We start from the raw sequence: 14,585 nt of genomic DNA, 5'->3' as shown, positions 1-14,585 counted from the left end.
TCAGCTCATTAGGGCACTGGTGTGTTGACCCTGCCTAATTTAAAGCCTGCAAGTTTCCATCTCAGCTGAGGAGGAAGGGCATCGAGGAATGTGTTTCAGGTCACAAGCCCTGTGGGTTGGAGGAATGGCAAACAGCATCCAGCGAAGGCACAGAGCTGCTGTAGAGTAGATGAAAAACAAGGGGGTCAGCAGCAATGGAAACTGTAAAGAGCTGCCCGCTCAATGTTGATGGCTATAATGCCATCCTCAGCTTTCACAAACCCTGTATTTCATCTCGCATAAATAGGAATGAGCTCAAGTCAGGTTTTACAGCTCATTTTCATGATTATCGCTACCTAATTTTCTGGAACGCAAGAATAATTGCGATTTGTTTTTACAGCTTGGTAGTTAGTGGCAGAATGGCATCCCAGCTAGGAGAAGGACATGCTGCCCATCTGTCTAATTTACTTCACCCTCAAAGCACCTCAGTCTTATGCAATTAGCCCGTTTATGTCCTTCTTCAGGACTTCCTTTTGCTGTCCTCAACAGATGCAGAGACTGCAGTAGCAAAAGCTAGAAACGAATCTAAAGAGCATGAGGCCGAGTGGCTGACTAGGTCATACGGCTGGTAGAAAATAAAACAGCCTGGGTAACCAGAGGGGCTGCACATTTAAGCTAAGTGAGCAGAGACGTTTACCAAAATCGGTTCATGATATATGACGACACGGTGTTTCATCACCAGCGGTGCACAGTGGGACGTGCTGCGTCACATCCTGACACGCTGGCAAATAACATGTAACCGCAACCAACACGTTATGAGAGAACACTATTCATAAGAGTAATATACAGCTGGAAAACTAAAGTGATAATTAGTTCATAAATAAAGTTTTGAAATGAAATGCCAGGTCCCATCCCGTCCTGTCCCATTCCCACCCCCCTCCCGAGTGTAGTTTTGCAATAAGAATGTTTTGATCGTGCAATCTTTTTCCTGGAATATTTTGTCACAAGTTGCTGTTATTTTGGGAGCTTTCCATTTATTCAAAGTTGGCTTTTCACAGGGAAAAATGTGCACCAAAAATTTCTGGCCAGTTTTGTTCATTCCGTTTTTAAAGGAAAAGTCGGTGCCCTAAGAGAGGGGCCTGGGCATCTCCCGACTGTAGCGTGCTCTCTTTCAGCCCAGAGCCACAGGCAGCAGCTCTGCACCTGGACAGTCTTGGCTTTGGTCTTCAGAGGATGGAGAGCAGAGCAGGCACAAAAGGCAATTAGATCCCTAATTCCCTCTATGCCTCTAAAAGATTTCCCTCTGTGGACTGTCTTTTTTTTTTTTTTTTTTTCCTAATTAATTTGCACACTCTTCTGCCTGAACCCACTTTGTGTGCTGGAAGTAGGTAATTGGAGCTTGTACTTAAACCTGGAAAGAGGATGCTGCACTTCTCAAGGAGTTTCATTTGGCTTCAAATTGTAGGGTAACGTGTCCTGGTAATTTAGTTGACAAGGAAAGTGCAGGTGATCAAATAAGTTGCTTATGTATCAGGAAGAGGCTTTTTTATGCAACTGAAAATGGAAAAGTGCTTGGGAAAAATATTTCACAGAAGTGCCTGGTGATACAGGAGTATAGGTTGTAACCATGTTGGTCTAAGGCAGGGATGGGGAATTATTTCAGGCAGAGGACCGCTGAGTTTTGGCAACCCATCGAGGGCCGCATGACAGGCAGCCGGGGCAGATAAATATTAATTTTCTAAATTTTTTAGGGGTCCCACGGGCTGGATAGAATGGCCTGAAGGGCCACATCCAGCCCGCGAGCCACATTTTGCCCACCTCTGGTCTCAGGACATAGGCCTAGATTGATTCATAGATTGATCAAGCTGTAGATTCATAGATTGACTGTAAGGCTGGAAGGGACCTCGGAAGATCATTGGGTCCAGCCCCCTGCACCAGGCAGGAAAGACAGCTGGGGTCAGGTTCTTTGGGTAAAACTGATACCTTTTGTTAGACCAACTTAAATAGTTGGGAAAATTCTTCTTAGCAAGCTTTTGGGTAAAGTACCCTTGATCAGGCCAAGGAAGCACGTGCAGTTGGTGTGCGCTCTTCCTGGATGGCAGGAATAGTAAAGCAACCAGAGGCTGGGCTGCATGCAAGAAAGGCAGACAGTGAAGATGTCAATTGAGGTGTCAATGGGTGAGTCAGTGGTGATACTGGATATATCCATTGTGAAAGGTTCTGATTTTCAGAGGTGTTCTACTTCGTTTAAATAAGACCCCTGTTATGGTGTCACTTGTTGAGCAGCTAAAAATTGGGAGACCCCCAGTACTATTCACACGTTATTTGTGTTTTTTTCTCTTTTGCAAAAGTTGCTGATGCAAATTTTAATGGTGACATTCGGAGAGAAAAAAACCCACCTTGCCGTCTTGGATGAGTGGGGCGGGGATTATTTTTCTCAGAAATAATTGACTCCAACTGAAGGTTGCCCCGTGCAAGAAACAGTTACATATCCTTAGTCAAATATTTTCATTGGCTCCATTTTGATGGCTTCTATAGCCAAGTATCAGTGTAGATTAGGTAAAGTCCCTAGGTAAATGCTCTGGCATATCAATACTGTTCCTAATAAATTAAACAGGATAGGCCCATAGTTCATTAGGAAGGCATGACTCCGTATTAGGTATTGTGCTGTAAGAAATCCTTCATTGTCACATGAATGAATTGAGTGTTTCAACTATGACTTTTTTTTTTAATGAAGATGAGATAAGTTCCTTGAGTGCAATAGCAGCTGTAGTTCTGCAGTGAGTAATGGGAAGAGGTCAAAGTACAAATTCTTAAAAGTTGGCAATGTACCCAAGTACTCAGTGACCCAGAGAAGGTAAGCAAGGATTTTTTAAATTTGGATATTAGGTGAAAATATCTATTGACTAAATTAATTAGCCAGTCTGAGCCTGTGGGAGACGGTATACCCACATCTGTTATTGAAACGGGGCCTTGGAGAAGCCAAGTTGGACCGCCTTGGACACGTGTTTCTGAACATTTGGAGGCTGGAGCTATGAATGATCTATTGTTCATGTCCATCTGCTGAGGTAGCCTGCTATCCCATTTGGCCTGGGGTATACTGTTGGACAGACACAGCCAGTCTCCAAGAGTTTCCCTCTTCCAGTTGTCAAGGAAAGGAGACCCCCCAGTATTTAAGTATGTTTTCTCCACTGAGTGGGCATTGAGGACTGATGATTTGGCCTCCTTTGAGGAAGAAGCCTGTAGTTGTGTCAAAATCTGCCATTGTGGAATATAGCATTTGGCTTAATAAATTGAAATGGGAAAATGGATAAAAGAAAAGAGAGTGGGTACAAAAAAACCACTAGTTAATAGCTACACATGGTCGTGTATCTTGCAGCACTGCTGGGAAAGTGCAGAAATCTCCTTAGGTAAAATGACTGTTGCCTGTTTTTCATGCTCTGCTGCTGTGAGGTGGTGTCGGCATGTCCAGTTCCCTTCCTTGGGGCACGCTCCATCTTTCCATTCATGCACACAGCTTCTCTCAGCATAAAAGATAGGAGCCAAGCCTGCAAGGTGCTCAGTCTCAGGGAATTCAGATCCCACTGACTTGGGTAGGAGTCGAGGGCGCTCAGAACCACTGGAGATTAAAGGAGCAAAACAGGTTGGGGTTGCTTACATCCCCTTAAAATATGGGTTGACCTGATGCTATTCTGCTGCACCAGTTGTCCTACAGCCATGGGAGTTCAACAGAGTCACAAGGTGAAATAACAGCCATTAAGATCCTTATTTTCCACTTACACGGAGGTCCATCGCACCATTTTGGCAGTGCAGATTACAAGCAGATGATACTTACACCTACTTACAACCCTGTTACACTACAGACCAGCTCAATAAAACCGTAATCTACATTTCAACACCCTGATCCCATGAAAAAATGACTGAGCAAATAGGATCTGCTGGGTATGAGTGTTATTTTTCCTTTTCCTCTCTTGGAAGGAGCACGGTGCTTGAAGCGGTTGCCCAGAAATCCCATGATTTGCCGTTGCCTTTGGTGACCCAACACAACCAAGTACCATCACAAGCAAACCAGGCGCTTTGTGATTTATTTGCAAAGGATCGTTGAATGCATGTTCTGTTATGAGATGCAGTCAGCAGTACATACTGGCCTGCATCTACATTTCCCACACTCTACATTTCAAGGCCAGGGGAAACAAATGGGCCATGCAGCCTTCCTTGAAAGCCAAGCAAAAAGGCCTGTTTGTGGTATCTTTACACTGAGGGTCATTCTGAAGTAGCCTGAGCCACATGAGCCTTCGCACTTATATATTACCTGGCAGCTGCTGCCCATTGAATCAGTCTGCCCGCTCCTTCTGTTCACGGTTCTAACTCTGCGCAATAGAAGTGAGATGCAGAAGTGTTGGGAATCAGCAGCCGGGATTCATAGGATTGCTGCTGGCAGACGTCCTACATTTGCAGCCTGCCATGCTTGCAGACATACTAGGAGAGCTTCTGGACTTGGGGTGGGCCGAGCTGCCGATGGGGTTTTTACTGTAGATGGTGTGTGTGCATGAGATTGAGGGCAGCCTTAAGGTTAACCCTGAGCTGCAGTATTTCAGACTGGGACAGAAGGAGATTTCAGGGTCCTAGGACCCCAACAGAGACAGGTCTAGCATTAGCAGTTCTGCTGCCACTGATGTAATTAGACAGGAGACATCAGAGACTTCAACTAGGCTGCTCCCCTACTGTTTTTAGGGTTTTAAAGGTTAAAACTGCCACCGTAAAATGGACTTGGAGCCTCACGGACAAATGGGACCGGTCCCAAAGCATGGGTTTCATGTGTTCTCTATAGGACGTGCACGCATTTAAGGGATGGTGGCTCTGGTGCAGTCAGGTAATACACAAATTTTGAAACATCTGGCAATAAAAATGGCCTCAGTTTTGATCAGTCAAACATATGCCCTACTGTTCGTGTGAGAGGCAAGGATTTCTTAGGGTGACAACTTTTATTGGACCAGCTGTATGATTGGGAGAGCTGGGCAAGCTTTCGAATGCGAGACATTCTTTCCTGCGTACGTTGTAGCCTGAAAACTTAATAATTTTTTTCCCCAACTATTTAAGTTGGTCTAGTAAAAGAGATCAGACTCACCTAAAAACCCGTGTCAGGCATTTTTTCATGCACCTTTCTGATTTTTTTTCCCCCTCTTACAAGACAAGTCCTCTAATTACAAGAGGCAGGAAATGAGGGAGAGAAAGACATTTGCAGGTTGGAGAACACAGGCTGGTTTTATAAAGGAGGATAATCTGTCAAATGGCATCTTTGGGCTCACCACCAAATACAGAGAGATGTGGTTCTAGGCCAAGAAAGGTGGGAGAGGTGCAGATGGTCAGCATAAGATCAAGGGGAAAACAGGCTGGTCTGATGTGTGGGAATCTGGTTACGTGGTGAACAGATGAGGTGTTTGGAGAAGAACATGAAGAAAACCACGAACAGAAAGTGTCTGGATAAAGGCAGTTCTTCGTGTGCTTAGGAAACATCACATCGTTTGGAAATCAAACGCCACCGTGGGAAGCAAATTCTTCAGCTCTTCTGAATGGGGCTCTGCTGTCATTAACAATGATCTCATGTGCGGGATCGGACTCGCCTCCCATCTTCCTAGTGACCACATAAATCATCCCATCTTCCAGGAGACATCGACGGTCATGTGGCTTGTGGTTTATTGGTTTACAAAGAGCAAGGTGGAACGAACGGGGATGTGAGAGAGAGGGAAAGTGTGGGGAGAGAAAGAGTGAAAAAGTAGCTAATGGGTAATCTCTCAAACTATTTGTTTATGCTTAATAATTAATGAACACAGGCATTTGTCACCTCAACGTGCAGGCGTCGGACTAGGGCAGCAGCTCTGCAGATAAGAAGACTCCCATCCATCTTCATCTGTTGATAGTAATTGGAGGACCTTGTCAGAGAATCAGAGGGGATTTATTGATGCGGTACATAGGATTTGCAGAAACAGCTCTTTGAAGGACACGGCACTAAATCATTTCTATTTTTTTTTTTTAATTTTTTTTTTTTTTTTTTAAGCCTTTCAGAATTTCTAATCATTTGGGAAACTCACTTCCTTCCCCTGCCTTCAGCTTGCCTTTAACAAAGTGAATGCATGAAGATGATCTTTTGCCAAATAGAATATTTGGGCTGATTAAATGTATTTGGGCAGATTTGGGGATTCGTTCTCTCTTGCTCTTTTTTCTCCCCGCTTTTACTTCAAAATATCTCTGATCTAACCGTGACAGCCTTGTGTTCGATTGGTTCTTCTTATATAGGACCCCTGAAAAAACAACAAAAAGTGAATACTGACTGAAAATAGTAGCTGGGTTACACGAGGCTGTGTTAATAAGAGTAAAACACACTTGCGTGCCTAAACTTCAAATGACAGCTCGTCGCCAGGGAATGCGAGCTTGTAGAGAGAGGGCTGGCTGCACTCCCTCTGATTCAGTTAGTCTGCAAGGTGCACATCTATCCTGCCTTCTGTTATTGAAGTCGGCTGCCACGTCTGGAGTTGTTTGACAAACCCTGGTTTTGGTTGTTTCTAACTTGGCCAAACCTATAGCATTTGAGCTGAAGTTTTCCATCCTGGGTGTCTGCTTTGGCCTCATTTTGAAAATTTCAGTAAAAATAGTTCAGCCATTTCTGAGAACGAGGATAGGGAGAAAATGCACTATTTCGTGAAAAGTTGTTCACAACTCTTTCTTTGAACATCTTCATCATGGATGGGACTAGGTGCCAAAAAGAGAGACGGGAACTAAACGGGTGCTTGTACATGTGATGGGGATTTAGCCCCCTAAATTGAATGGTGGGTTTTAATTGTGCCAATTAAAAACCCGCCATTTCAGTTTAGGGGTTATCATCACTAGTTATGGTGAGGGGCTTCGATCCCTTTTTTTCCCCCCCACATAGCCTGCCTGCATCTCCCATGGCTGGGGGGCGAGCTGTCAGTGGGCCAAACTGCCCCTGAGCTGCAGGGGCCCCCAGGTCCTTCCCTCCATGGCAGCAGTATCCCTTGGGGCTGCCCGGGCAGGTGGGTGCTACCCCAGCTCAGAGGCAGCACCCAGCCTGATCCAACTTCCCCAAGCCCAAGCTGGGGCAGCATCCAGCCTGCTAGTAGCCCTCCCAGACAGCCCTGGGGATGCCACTGCTGCAGAGGGGAGGACCGGGATGCCCCGCAGCCCAGAGGCTGCTTGTTCCACCGGCTGCTCACCCCCCGACTGCAGGAGACGTGGGCAGGCTCAGTGGCAAGAAGAAAAAAAAACGGATCAGGCCCCCTTCCCATTTCTACCTTCAGCCCACCTCTCCCGTGGTAGGGGGCCTGCTGTCAAAAGGCTGCAACGTGACAAATAGCTACACTGCAAACTAAACTACATGCAAATGTGGTTTAGTTTGCAACATAACAGACTCGTTTAAATCATAAAAAAGCAACCCTGCAGGTGTACAGCATGATTCAATTATACCACAAAAATGGGCAATGTTCATCACGTGTACAAGAACTCTAGGAGTCAAAAAGAGAGACTGAAGATGGATGAAGAGTCAAGGATTGTGGGCGACTTGGGCGTGGAGGCTTGTGCTAAGAACTGGAGGAACGAGAAAGAGGGTAGAGCCAAGATGTGGAAGGGAGACGGGGCTTTCCCGAAAAAGAGACTGGGAGGAGGAGACGGGGGAAAGTACCAGGACTGGACAGTTAAGACAATTGAATGTGAATCGGCAGAGTGAAATTCTGTCCTTGCCCCTGACACAGCGTTCCCATGCAATACGGGGAAAGTCACGTAACCCAAACTTTTCACAGCTGGCCACCAATGAGATGCTGCTCTTTTTTCGGGGTCCATGATTTGAGACCCTGAGGTCTGATTTGCAAAAGCAGCGAGCACGCACAAATGCATAATAGTGACCTGGAGGACTGTGAACATCTGGAGCGCTATATGATGTGGCATTCGAGGAAGAATCGGGTCCTAGTTGTCTCCGGTTGACAAAGTCAGCAAGCCCTTTGACCTCAGTCACGCTGTCCCTCAGTTTCCTGTGTAAAGTGGGGATGCAAGTGTTATTTTCTTGTGAAAAGGAAGACTTGTCAATCACTCGGGCATTACATTGATGACCATATAAGATGTAAGTACAAAATAACTCAAGAGCTTGGCAATACTAGAAATATGTGGTGGAGAGCAAGGACAGTTTTTGGACTAGGGCTTTTTGGTAGCCGTGATAAACCCCAAGTACTAGGCATGTGTGCTTCCAGGACTGAGGCACTGCTTTCTCTCACTTACAAGAAAAATATTTCCTAATATCTATAGTCAAAAGGGGGAGATGCCTCATTGGAAGCTAATTGGTGTGAAGCGCATTGGCTGGAAACGTTCAGATCTTGTTCCAGGGCCCTGTGCAAGACGGTACTATGAGCCTAGCAGCTCGGGTCACGTGAAGTTTATTTGGGAAGCGGCGTAGAGAAAAATCAGACAGTGGAGGAAATTTTTGGAAGCTGCTTGTCAGGTAGAGGAGCCCCAGTCCTCCCAAAAACTGCTCTGAGCCCCAGGCATTTGCCTTCCCTGGCACTAAACAAAAATAGCCTCTGAGATGGGGCAGCTCCATTTGAGTCTGAAACTCAGCTCTCAGTCTTCACTGCAATTTAATGGTACCATTTTAACAAGGGACTCGCAAGCGTTGGGTTATCCAGGGCTAGACTGACATGTTGGTAGGATAAATAGTACAGGTTTTTGCTAAAAAAATAAATAAAACTCCCAAAAAATGGCACTTTAAACTCAGCATGTTCCCTCGCCCAGCCCGGCGCGCGCCCAGATGAGGCAGCGCATTGCTTCAACCCGGCTCTGCAGTGTCTGTACAGATCGGGTGCTTCAGTGGAGCTTTTTGGTGCTTTTATCTAATAGCTGATTGAATCGGCGTTAGCTAAAAGCTCCAAAACGTCTTGCTGAAGCGCCTGATCTTTACAGGGTTGAAGTAATGCGCTGCTGCTTCCAGTAAGTGCCGTTTGGGGGTTTTTGGATATTTAATGTCTGCAAGCAGCCCCGGCAATGGCTCATGGGTGCTGATCACCGGCTAATATTTTTCAGTGGGTGCTTGAGCCCCGGAGCACCCACAGGGTCAGCGCCTGTGCAGGCACTGGACGGAGCTGAAGGAAGCAATAATGAGACAGAAGGAGCATGCAAGAAAATCATCGGTGTTGCTGTTTTATGTATGATAGTAGGTAAAACCATGAGCAGGATTGGGGTTATATTGTGCAAAGGACAGTACACATAGATAAGAAGCGAATTATCCTGTTTCAAATATGCATAAGCAAGCAAGACAAAGGAGGACGAATTATCCACACTCCACAGATGGTGAACAGAAACGCTGGTTTGCCCAAGGTCACTTAGAAAGTATGTGGCAAAACTAAGTGCTGAATTCCAGTTTCCTGAGTCACATGATTTTTTTCTGTCTTTTCTTTTTCTTTCCCTCCTTCCTTCTCATTTGGTCTCTGTTGTATACTCTGACTCCAGAAAAACTCAGTATCGGTAGGTGACCTCCATCCCATTTGCATTTATGCTTGAACTTTCACGAGGATTGTGCTTCCCATTGAAGGTGGCTGTTTTGCCGTTTGCATTACTGGATGAGAAAAAAGGAAAAACCCAAATTTTTTAGAGACGCAAAATATCGGTGGCATAAAAATTAGCTAAAGTAAAGGTTGAACATGCACCATTCCTCAGCAAGAATGGCCTTACTTCCTAGAGGTCAGTTTGCCACCACTAGAGATTTCCAAACTGTAAATCTTACCATAGATTAGTCAATAAAAGTCATGCACTGCAGCTTTCACTTCAGCTCGCTCAACCATCTCCGAGTTGTTTATCTAATGAAAGATCTGCTGGTTTAATCCCCCCCCCCCCCGCCCCTTCACACTTCTCAGCACCGCAAAAGTTTCAGAGCTATCCAGCTCGATTTCACGCCTGCATGCAAACCACGTTTGAATCGCCGAATACTTTGCCCTCTTTCCTGTTGTGCCACAATACATTTTTCCTTCATTTGGTCCCTGAAGAGCTTCATAGCACTTTGAAAATTAAATATTCAGTACCTTCCAACCTCCTGCCCAGCTAAATGCCCCTTGCTGTTTTCATTGAAAAGCTGTAAATTTAACTAGATGGGCAGCAATTCCCTTTGCTTATAACCATAGTGTAACAAATTGTGACCGATTGAAAACAATACCGGGGTGTACATTTGTATTATGATTGGACATTAACAGGGTAGTGACATTTTTCCCCGGCGGTAATTTCCAGAGCGATTGTTTCGATGTACCCGAGTGTAAAGATGTTAAGGCCATTTGCAGTGGAAATCTGGGGAGGGATAGGCCTTCACTTGCCTGGGAAGTTGCAGTCTAGCAGTCAGCCTGCACGTCTGCGGACTAAACGGGCCGGCCGCGCACCGACGGAAATGCCGCAACAACTCTCCTGCAAAGAAAGCTATTGAGACGTGAAGTAAATATCCATATTGCCTGAATGGGACTCAAACAGCAAACAGCTGACCGTTGTATTCGCCTCTGATGATGACTTCTAACAGTGCTACCTGCCAGGAGCAAAGGCAGTCCAATTAAGTCCAGGCCGTGTGCGGTTGCAATCGCGGAGATCTCGACCTCTCCTCCCTGACACAAAATGCAATGGGCTTTATGATTATCTTCGAGGGGAAGGTATGCCAAGCTTCAGAGGAACACTTCTTGAGCAAAGTAACGCGAATGTTGCAGGTCTCGTTCTTTCTTTCCTCTTGAACGATTGCCTCGTGACATTGCTTCTTTCCTGCAGCGATACGCGTGCCCTGTTTCAGTTGGCAGCCCCGTGTGACGCATTTGCATGGGAAACCCTGGGAAAATAAGTGTTCTGTCAAGGGCATCTGGCCATATTTCTGTTTTGCCTCTTTTGGTTTTTATATGACAGGGATGGTATTCTCCCCGCACCCCGCACACCGTAATTCATGTAAATTGTCACTTTCTAATGGGCGCGTTGTTATTACTACCATCCCATCACAATTATTTCATGTTTCCATTTACGCGAAACATTTAAGTGAAAGATACCACTAGAGCCTTCATGAAAAATGTGACCAATTTTCTGCCCCATCAGTCAAGACGCACTTTGCTCTAAGTGCAGCTTGGAGCCATTGTCTCCCTTTTCCTTCAGCTGCTGTTCAGAGCCGAGAAGTTGGATGACTTACAGGGGGATGAGCTGCTTTATTTTTCGGTCTTCCCTCTAACCGTTTCCCTTTCTTTTCAGGAAGCCGTGGTGAGCACCTGGATCCAGTTCAGCGACAGCTCTGTCACCCCACTAGACATTTACGACCCGAAGGACTTCTCCCTCTCTGCCGTCTCACTGGATGAATCCGTTGTTTCGATCCGTCAGAGCACAGCCTTGAAGTGGCCGGTGGTGGCAGCAGAAGGTGAAGGGCAGGGGACGTTGATCAAAGTAGACATGATGATTTCCGAAGCCTGCCAGAAGTCCAAGAGGAAAAGCATTCTGGCCGTGGGCAGTGGCAGCATCAAGGTGAAGTTTGGCCAGAACGATGCCAACCCCAACACCGGCGGTGATTATGATCCCGATGAGATTGAAAATCACGCAAGCGACCGGCGGCAAAAGGCGTCAGATCAAGAGCGGTATGGCCAGGATGGGCGATATTATGGGAGCTCTTCTTCAGAGCGAGAGGAAAGCGCTATCAGAAAAGTCAGCACCACAGCAAAATCCATGGTCAAAAATAAAGTTGTTAAAAACCGTCTGGATGGAGGCAAACTCTCAGACGACAGCCAACTGCAGAACATCCCTATAGATTTTACCAACTTCCCTGCTCAAGTAGACCTCCCCAGAAGCAATGGGGGCATGGAGGAGGATGACCTGGTGCAGACACCCAGGGGCCTTAGTGATTTGGAGATAGGGATGTATGCCCTGCTGGGGGTCTTCTGTCTGGCGATTTTAGTCTTCCTAATAAACTGTGCAACATTCGCACTGAAATACCGGCACAAGCAGGTTCTGGTGGAAGGACAGACCAGCATGACCCACTCCCATGACTGGGTCTGGCTCGGGAACGAGGCGGAGCTACTGGAGAACACGGCAGATATGTCGCCTCAACCGGACGAGCACACCACTATTATCGACCGAGGGCTCGGTTACGAGGAAAGCAACCATCTCCTCAACGGTAGCACTCAAAAAAACATTCAGACCCAGATCCATAGGTCTGCTGACTCAGGGGGCAAGCATGGGAAGGAACAGAAAACTGAACCACTGCATTCCCCCACGTCCAAAAGAAAGCGGGTAAAATTCACCACGTTCACCACCATCCCACCCGATGATGGGTGTCCCACGGTCAACTCGCTCTTAAGTAACAATGACGATGATATTAAGTGGGTGTGTCAGGACATGGACCTTGGGGACTCCAAAGAGATAAGAAACTACATGGAAAAGTTCAAAGACAAAGTGTAGCTCCTCTCTGGTTTCATGGGTTTAACCACACCGTGATGCCTTCAGTTCTACAGTCTATATTGGGACAGGAAGGTGGGCGGGGGAGGGAATCCCGAGGAAAACACATGACAAGGCCGTTTCCAAAATCAGGGAAGGAAATCTGCCAAACTGTCCGTGATTTTTCCCCCCATGCGATTGATCTATCATTCATAGATTTAAGAAGGACGTGGAATATAAGTAACAGAACAAGGAAACAGACTGACCAATACGACAAACTGGGCTAGGTGAGGTTGTAAAAATCTATGGGTCAACACCATAATAATAGCAGTATTACAGAGGAGGTACAAAAATATTTGTATAAAGAGAGCGGGGGTGGGAAATAAAAAGAAGCAAAAAAACCCCAGCTGGTTTCTATTTGTAATAAAACACCAGAAATATTGAGGTGTGGCCCACAAAGAGATGTTTTAGAGTTTTACCCAAGCAGTTGCTTTCTATTTCTCCATCTGAAATGAAGACATGCCCTTGGTATTAAATTAGGAGGAAAAAGAGATTATCTGATATTTGTATTTCTACTTTTTTATTTGCCCCTGTGCTGGAACTGCCCTCTTCCTATTTTATTTTGAATCAAGTCTTTTTTCATTTGAATCCAGTTCTTAATGGACCAAGACACATTTTATTCCTAAATTGGCTTTAAATAATCTTCCTTGTCACCTGAAGAACTCAGAGGATGAGTCCCAGCATAGTGTCTCCTCTAAAAGCATGATCCTCAACCAGTCCCCCTACATAGACGCTTATTCGGCTTCAAGGAGACTCTAAATTTGCTTTTAAGTTTGAGCTATTTGCATTTCTATCTTTTTTTTTTTTAATTAAATTTCCACAACCAAAGTCCCCATGTTTCACCAGGGGAAGAAGGTGCTGTTCTATGTTTGCATTAAAAATAACAGCCAATGGGAATGACCTTACCGTACATAAAAGTGAGACCGTCCAAGGCCAGATAGGTACCCTGATTTGTACTCTTTGCTGTCTCCATAAATGTATAACTCGCTCTGTAATTTGTTCTGCTCGTTGTTTGAGTATCCCCAGTTCTTGTCAGATGGGATGAAAGGCTGGGAACCACGCTTACAGGGATTATCCGAAAAAAAATTGGTTTCTCTGTATGGCGAGAGCTGAACTGTTAGGCCGATGATATCATTTTAAAGAGGTAAAAATGCAAATGAACAGGGATCAAGCAATATCAGGCACTACTTCATATTTTTTATCGTTGGACTAATTCATAGGGAAAAGTCTAGGTTAGATGGTAAATCAGGTCTTTTTACTAAGAAAATACGAGTTCGGTCATGCGTCTGAAGAAGATCCTCAAATACAAACACACACAAATCCTCAAACAAATACCAAACCGCAGTCTGCCAAAACCAGTTGTGATTTCATGGAAGCCATCACATCTGTCCTTTTTGGAAAGCAGTGTTATGTCTTGACTGTTAGCAGGGGGCATTTGCATTGTCTGACAACCCCTGTCTTGACCCATTTACTCCAATATATATATATTTTTATTACTAAACTCAGTAGGTTTCTTTCCTCCCCCCTTTATTTGGAGAAAATGCACCCTGCCACTTGATAACATAGACAGGCGTTTTAACAAGATATGCCTAGTATGCATTGTAGACTGAAAGAATGTAATATTTATTTATACATGTTATACAAATTGTAATTAAAATGCTTTACATGGCTTGACAAGTTAACCTCTTTTTTGAGGGGTGTTTTTGTCATTTTCTTGCTAGGCAAAAATACAACCCTACCCCTTGTTGCATTGCTTAGGAAGCATAGAAACTGCTTCTTGAAGCCAAGAGTATAGGCACAGAGATCCCCCCCACCCCCATCTCTGCCTCTCCATCTTCCCTTATAGCCTTTCACCAAATCCTCTTCATACCCACTACATGGTGACGATGATGGATGGCAGGAGGGGAGAGCAGGCAGGCAGAGTTTGTGACAGTGTCACCATTAATCATGCTCAGCTTCACGCTTATCATCAGTATGAACCACTCCAGAAATCGTGCTTCCGAGGCGTGCAACTTTTTTTGCCACCCAGTCATAATTAATTGTCCTCCTCCTGTGACTGATACGTGGGTTCAGACGTGGGGCCGTTGCACTGAATAATAACCGGCACT

The 14,585-nt window shown here is 45.4% G+C and overlaps 1 protein-coding gene across 3 annotated transcripts in view; it reads left to right on the top strand.

Annotated features, from left to right (window-relative positions):
* TMEM132C (transmembrane protein 132C) overlaps window positions 1-14,154 on the top strand; it is a 291,319-nt gene extending 277,165 nt beyond the window's left edge. For all 3 annotated transcript variants that reach the window (XM_090062397.1, XM_090062398.1, XM_090062399.1), the window contains one exon: window positions 11,245-14,154. In XM_090062397.1, coding sequence (XP_089918523.1) covers window positions 11,245-12,441 — 1,197 coding nt within the window. In that variant the 3' untranslated portion in view covers window positions 12,442-14,154. The remainder of the gene's footprint in view (window positions 1-11,244) is intronic.
* Window positions 14,155-14,585: the final 431 nt, after the last annotated feature.

Source organism: Crocodylus siamensis, chromosome 9 (assembly GCF_052110815.1).
Source record: "Crocodylus siamensis isolate JL-2025a chromosome 9, ASM5211081v1, whole genome shotgun sequence".
NCBI lineage: Eukaryota > Metazoa > Chordata > Crocodylia > Crocodylidae > Crocodylus > Crocodylus siamensis.
Note: the sequence above shows the minus strand (reverse complement) of the source record. Positions and strands in the feature narration are given on the sequence as shown.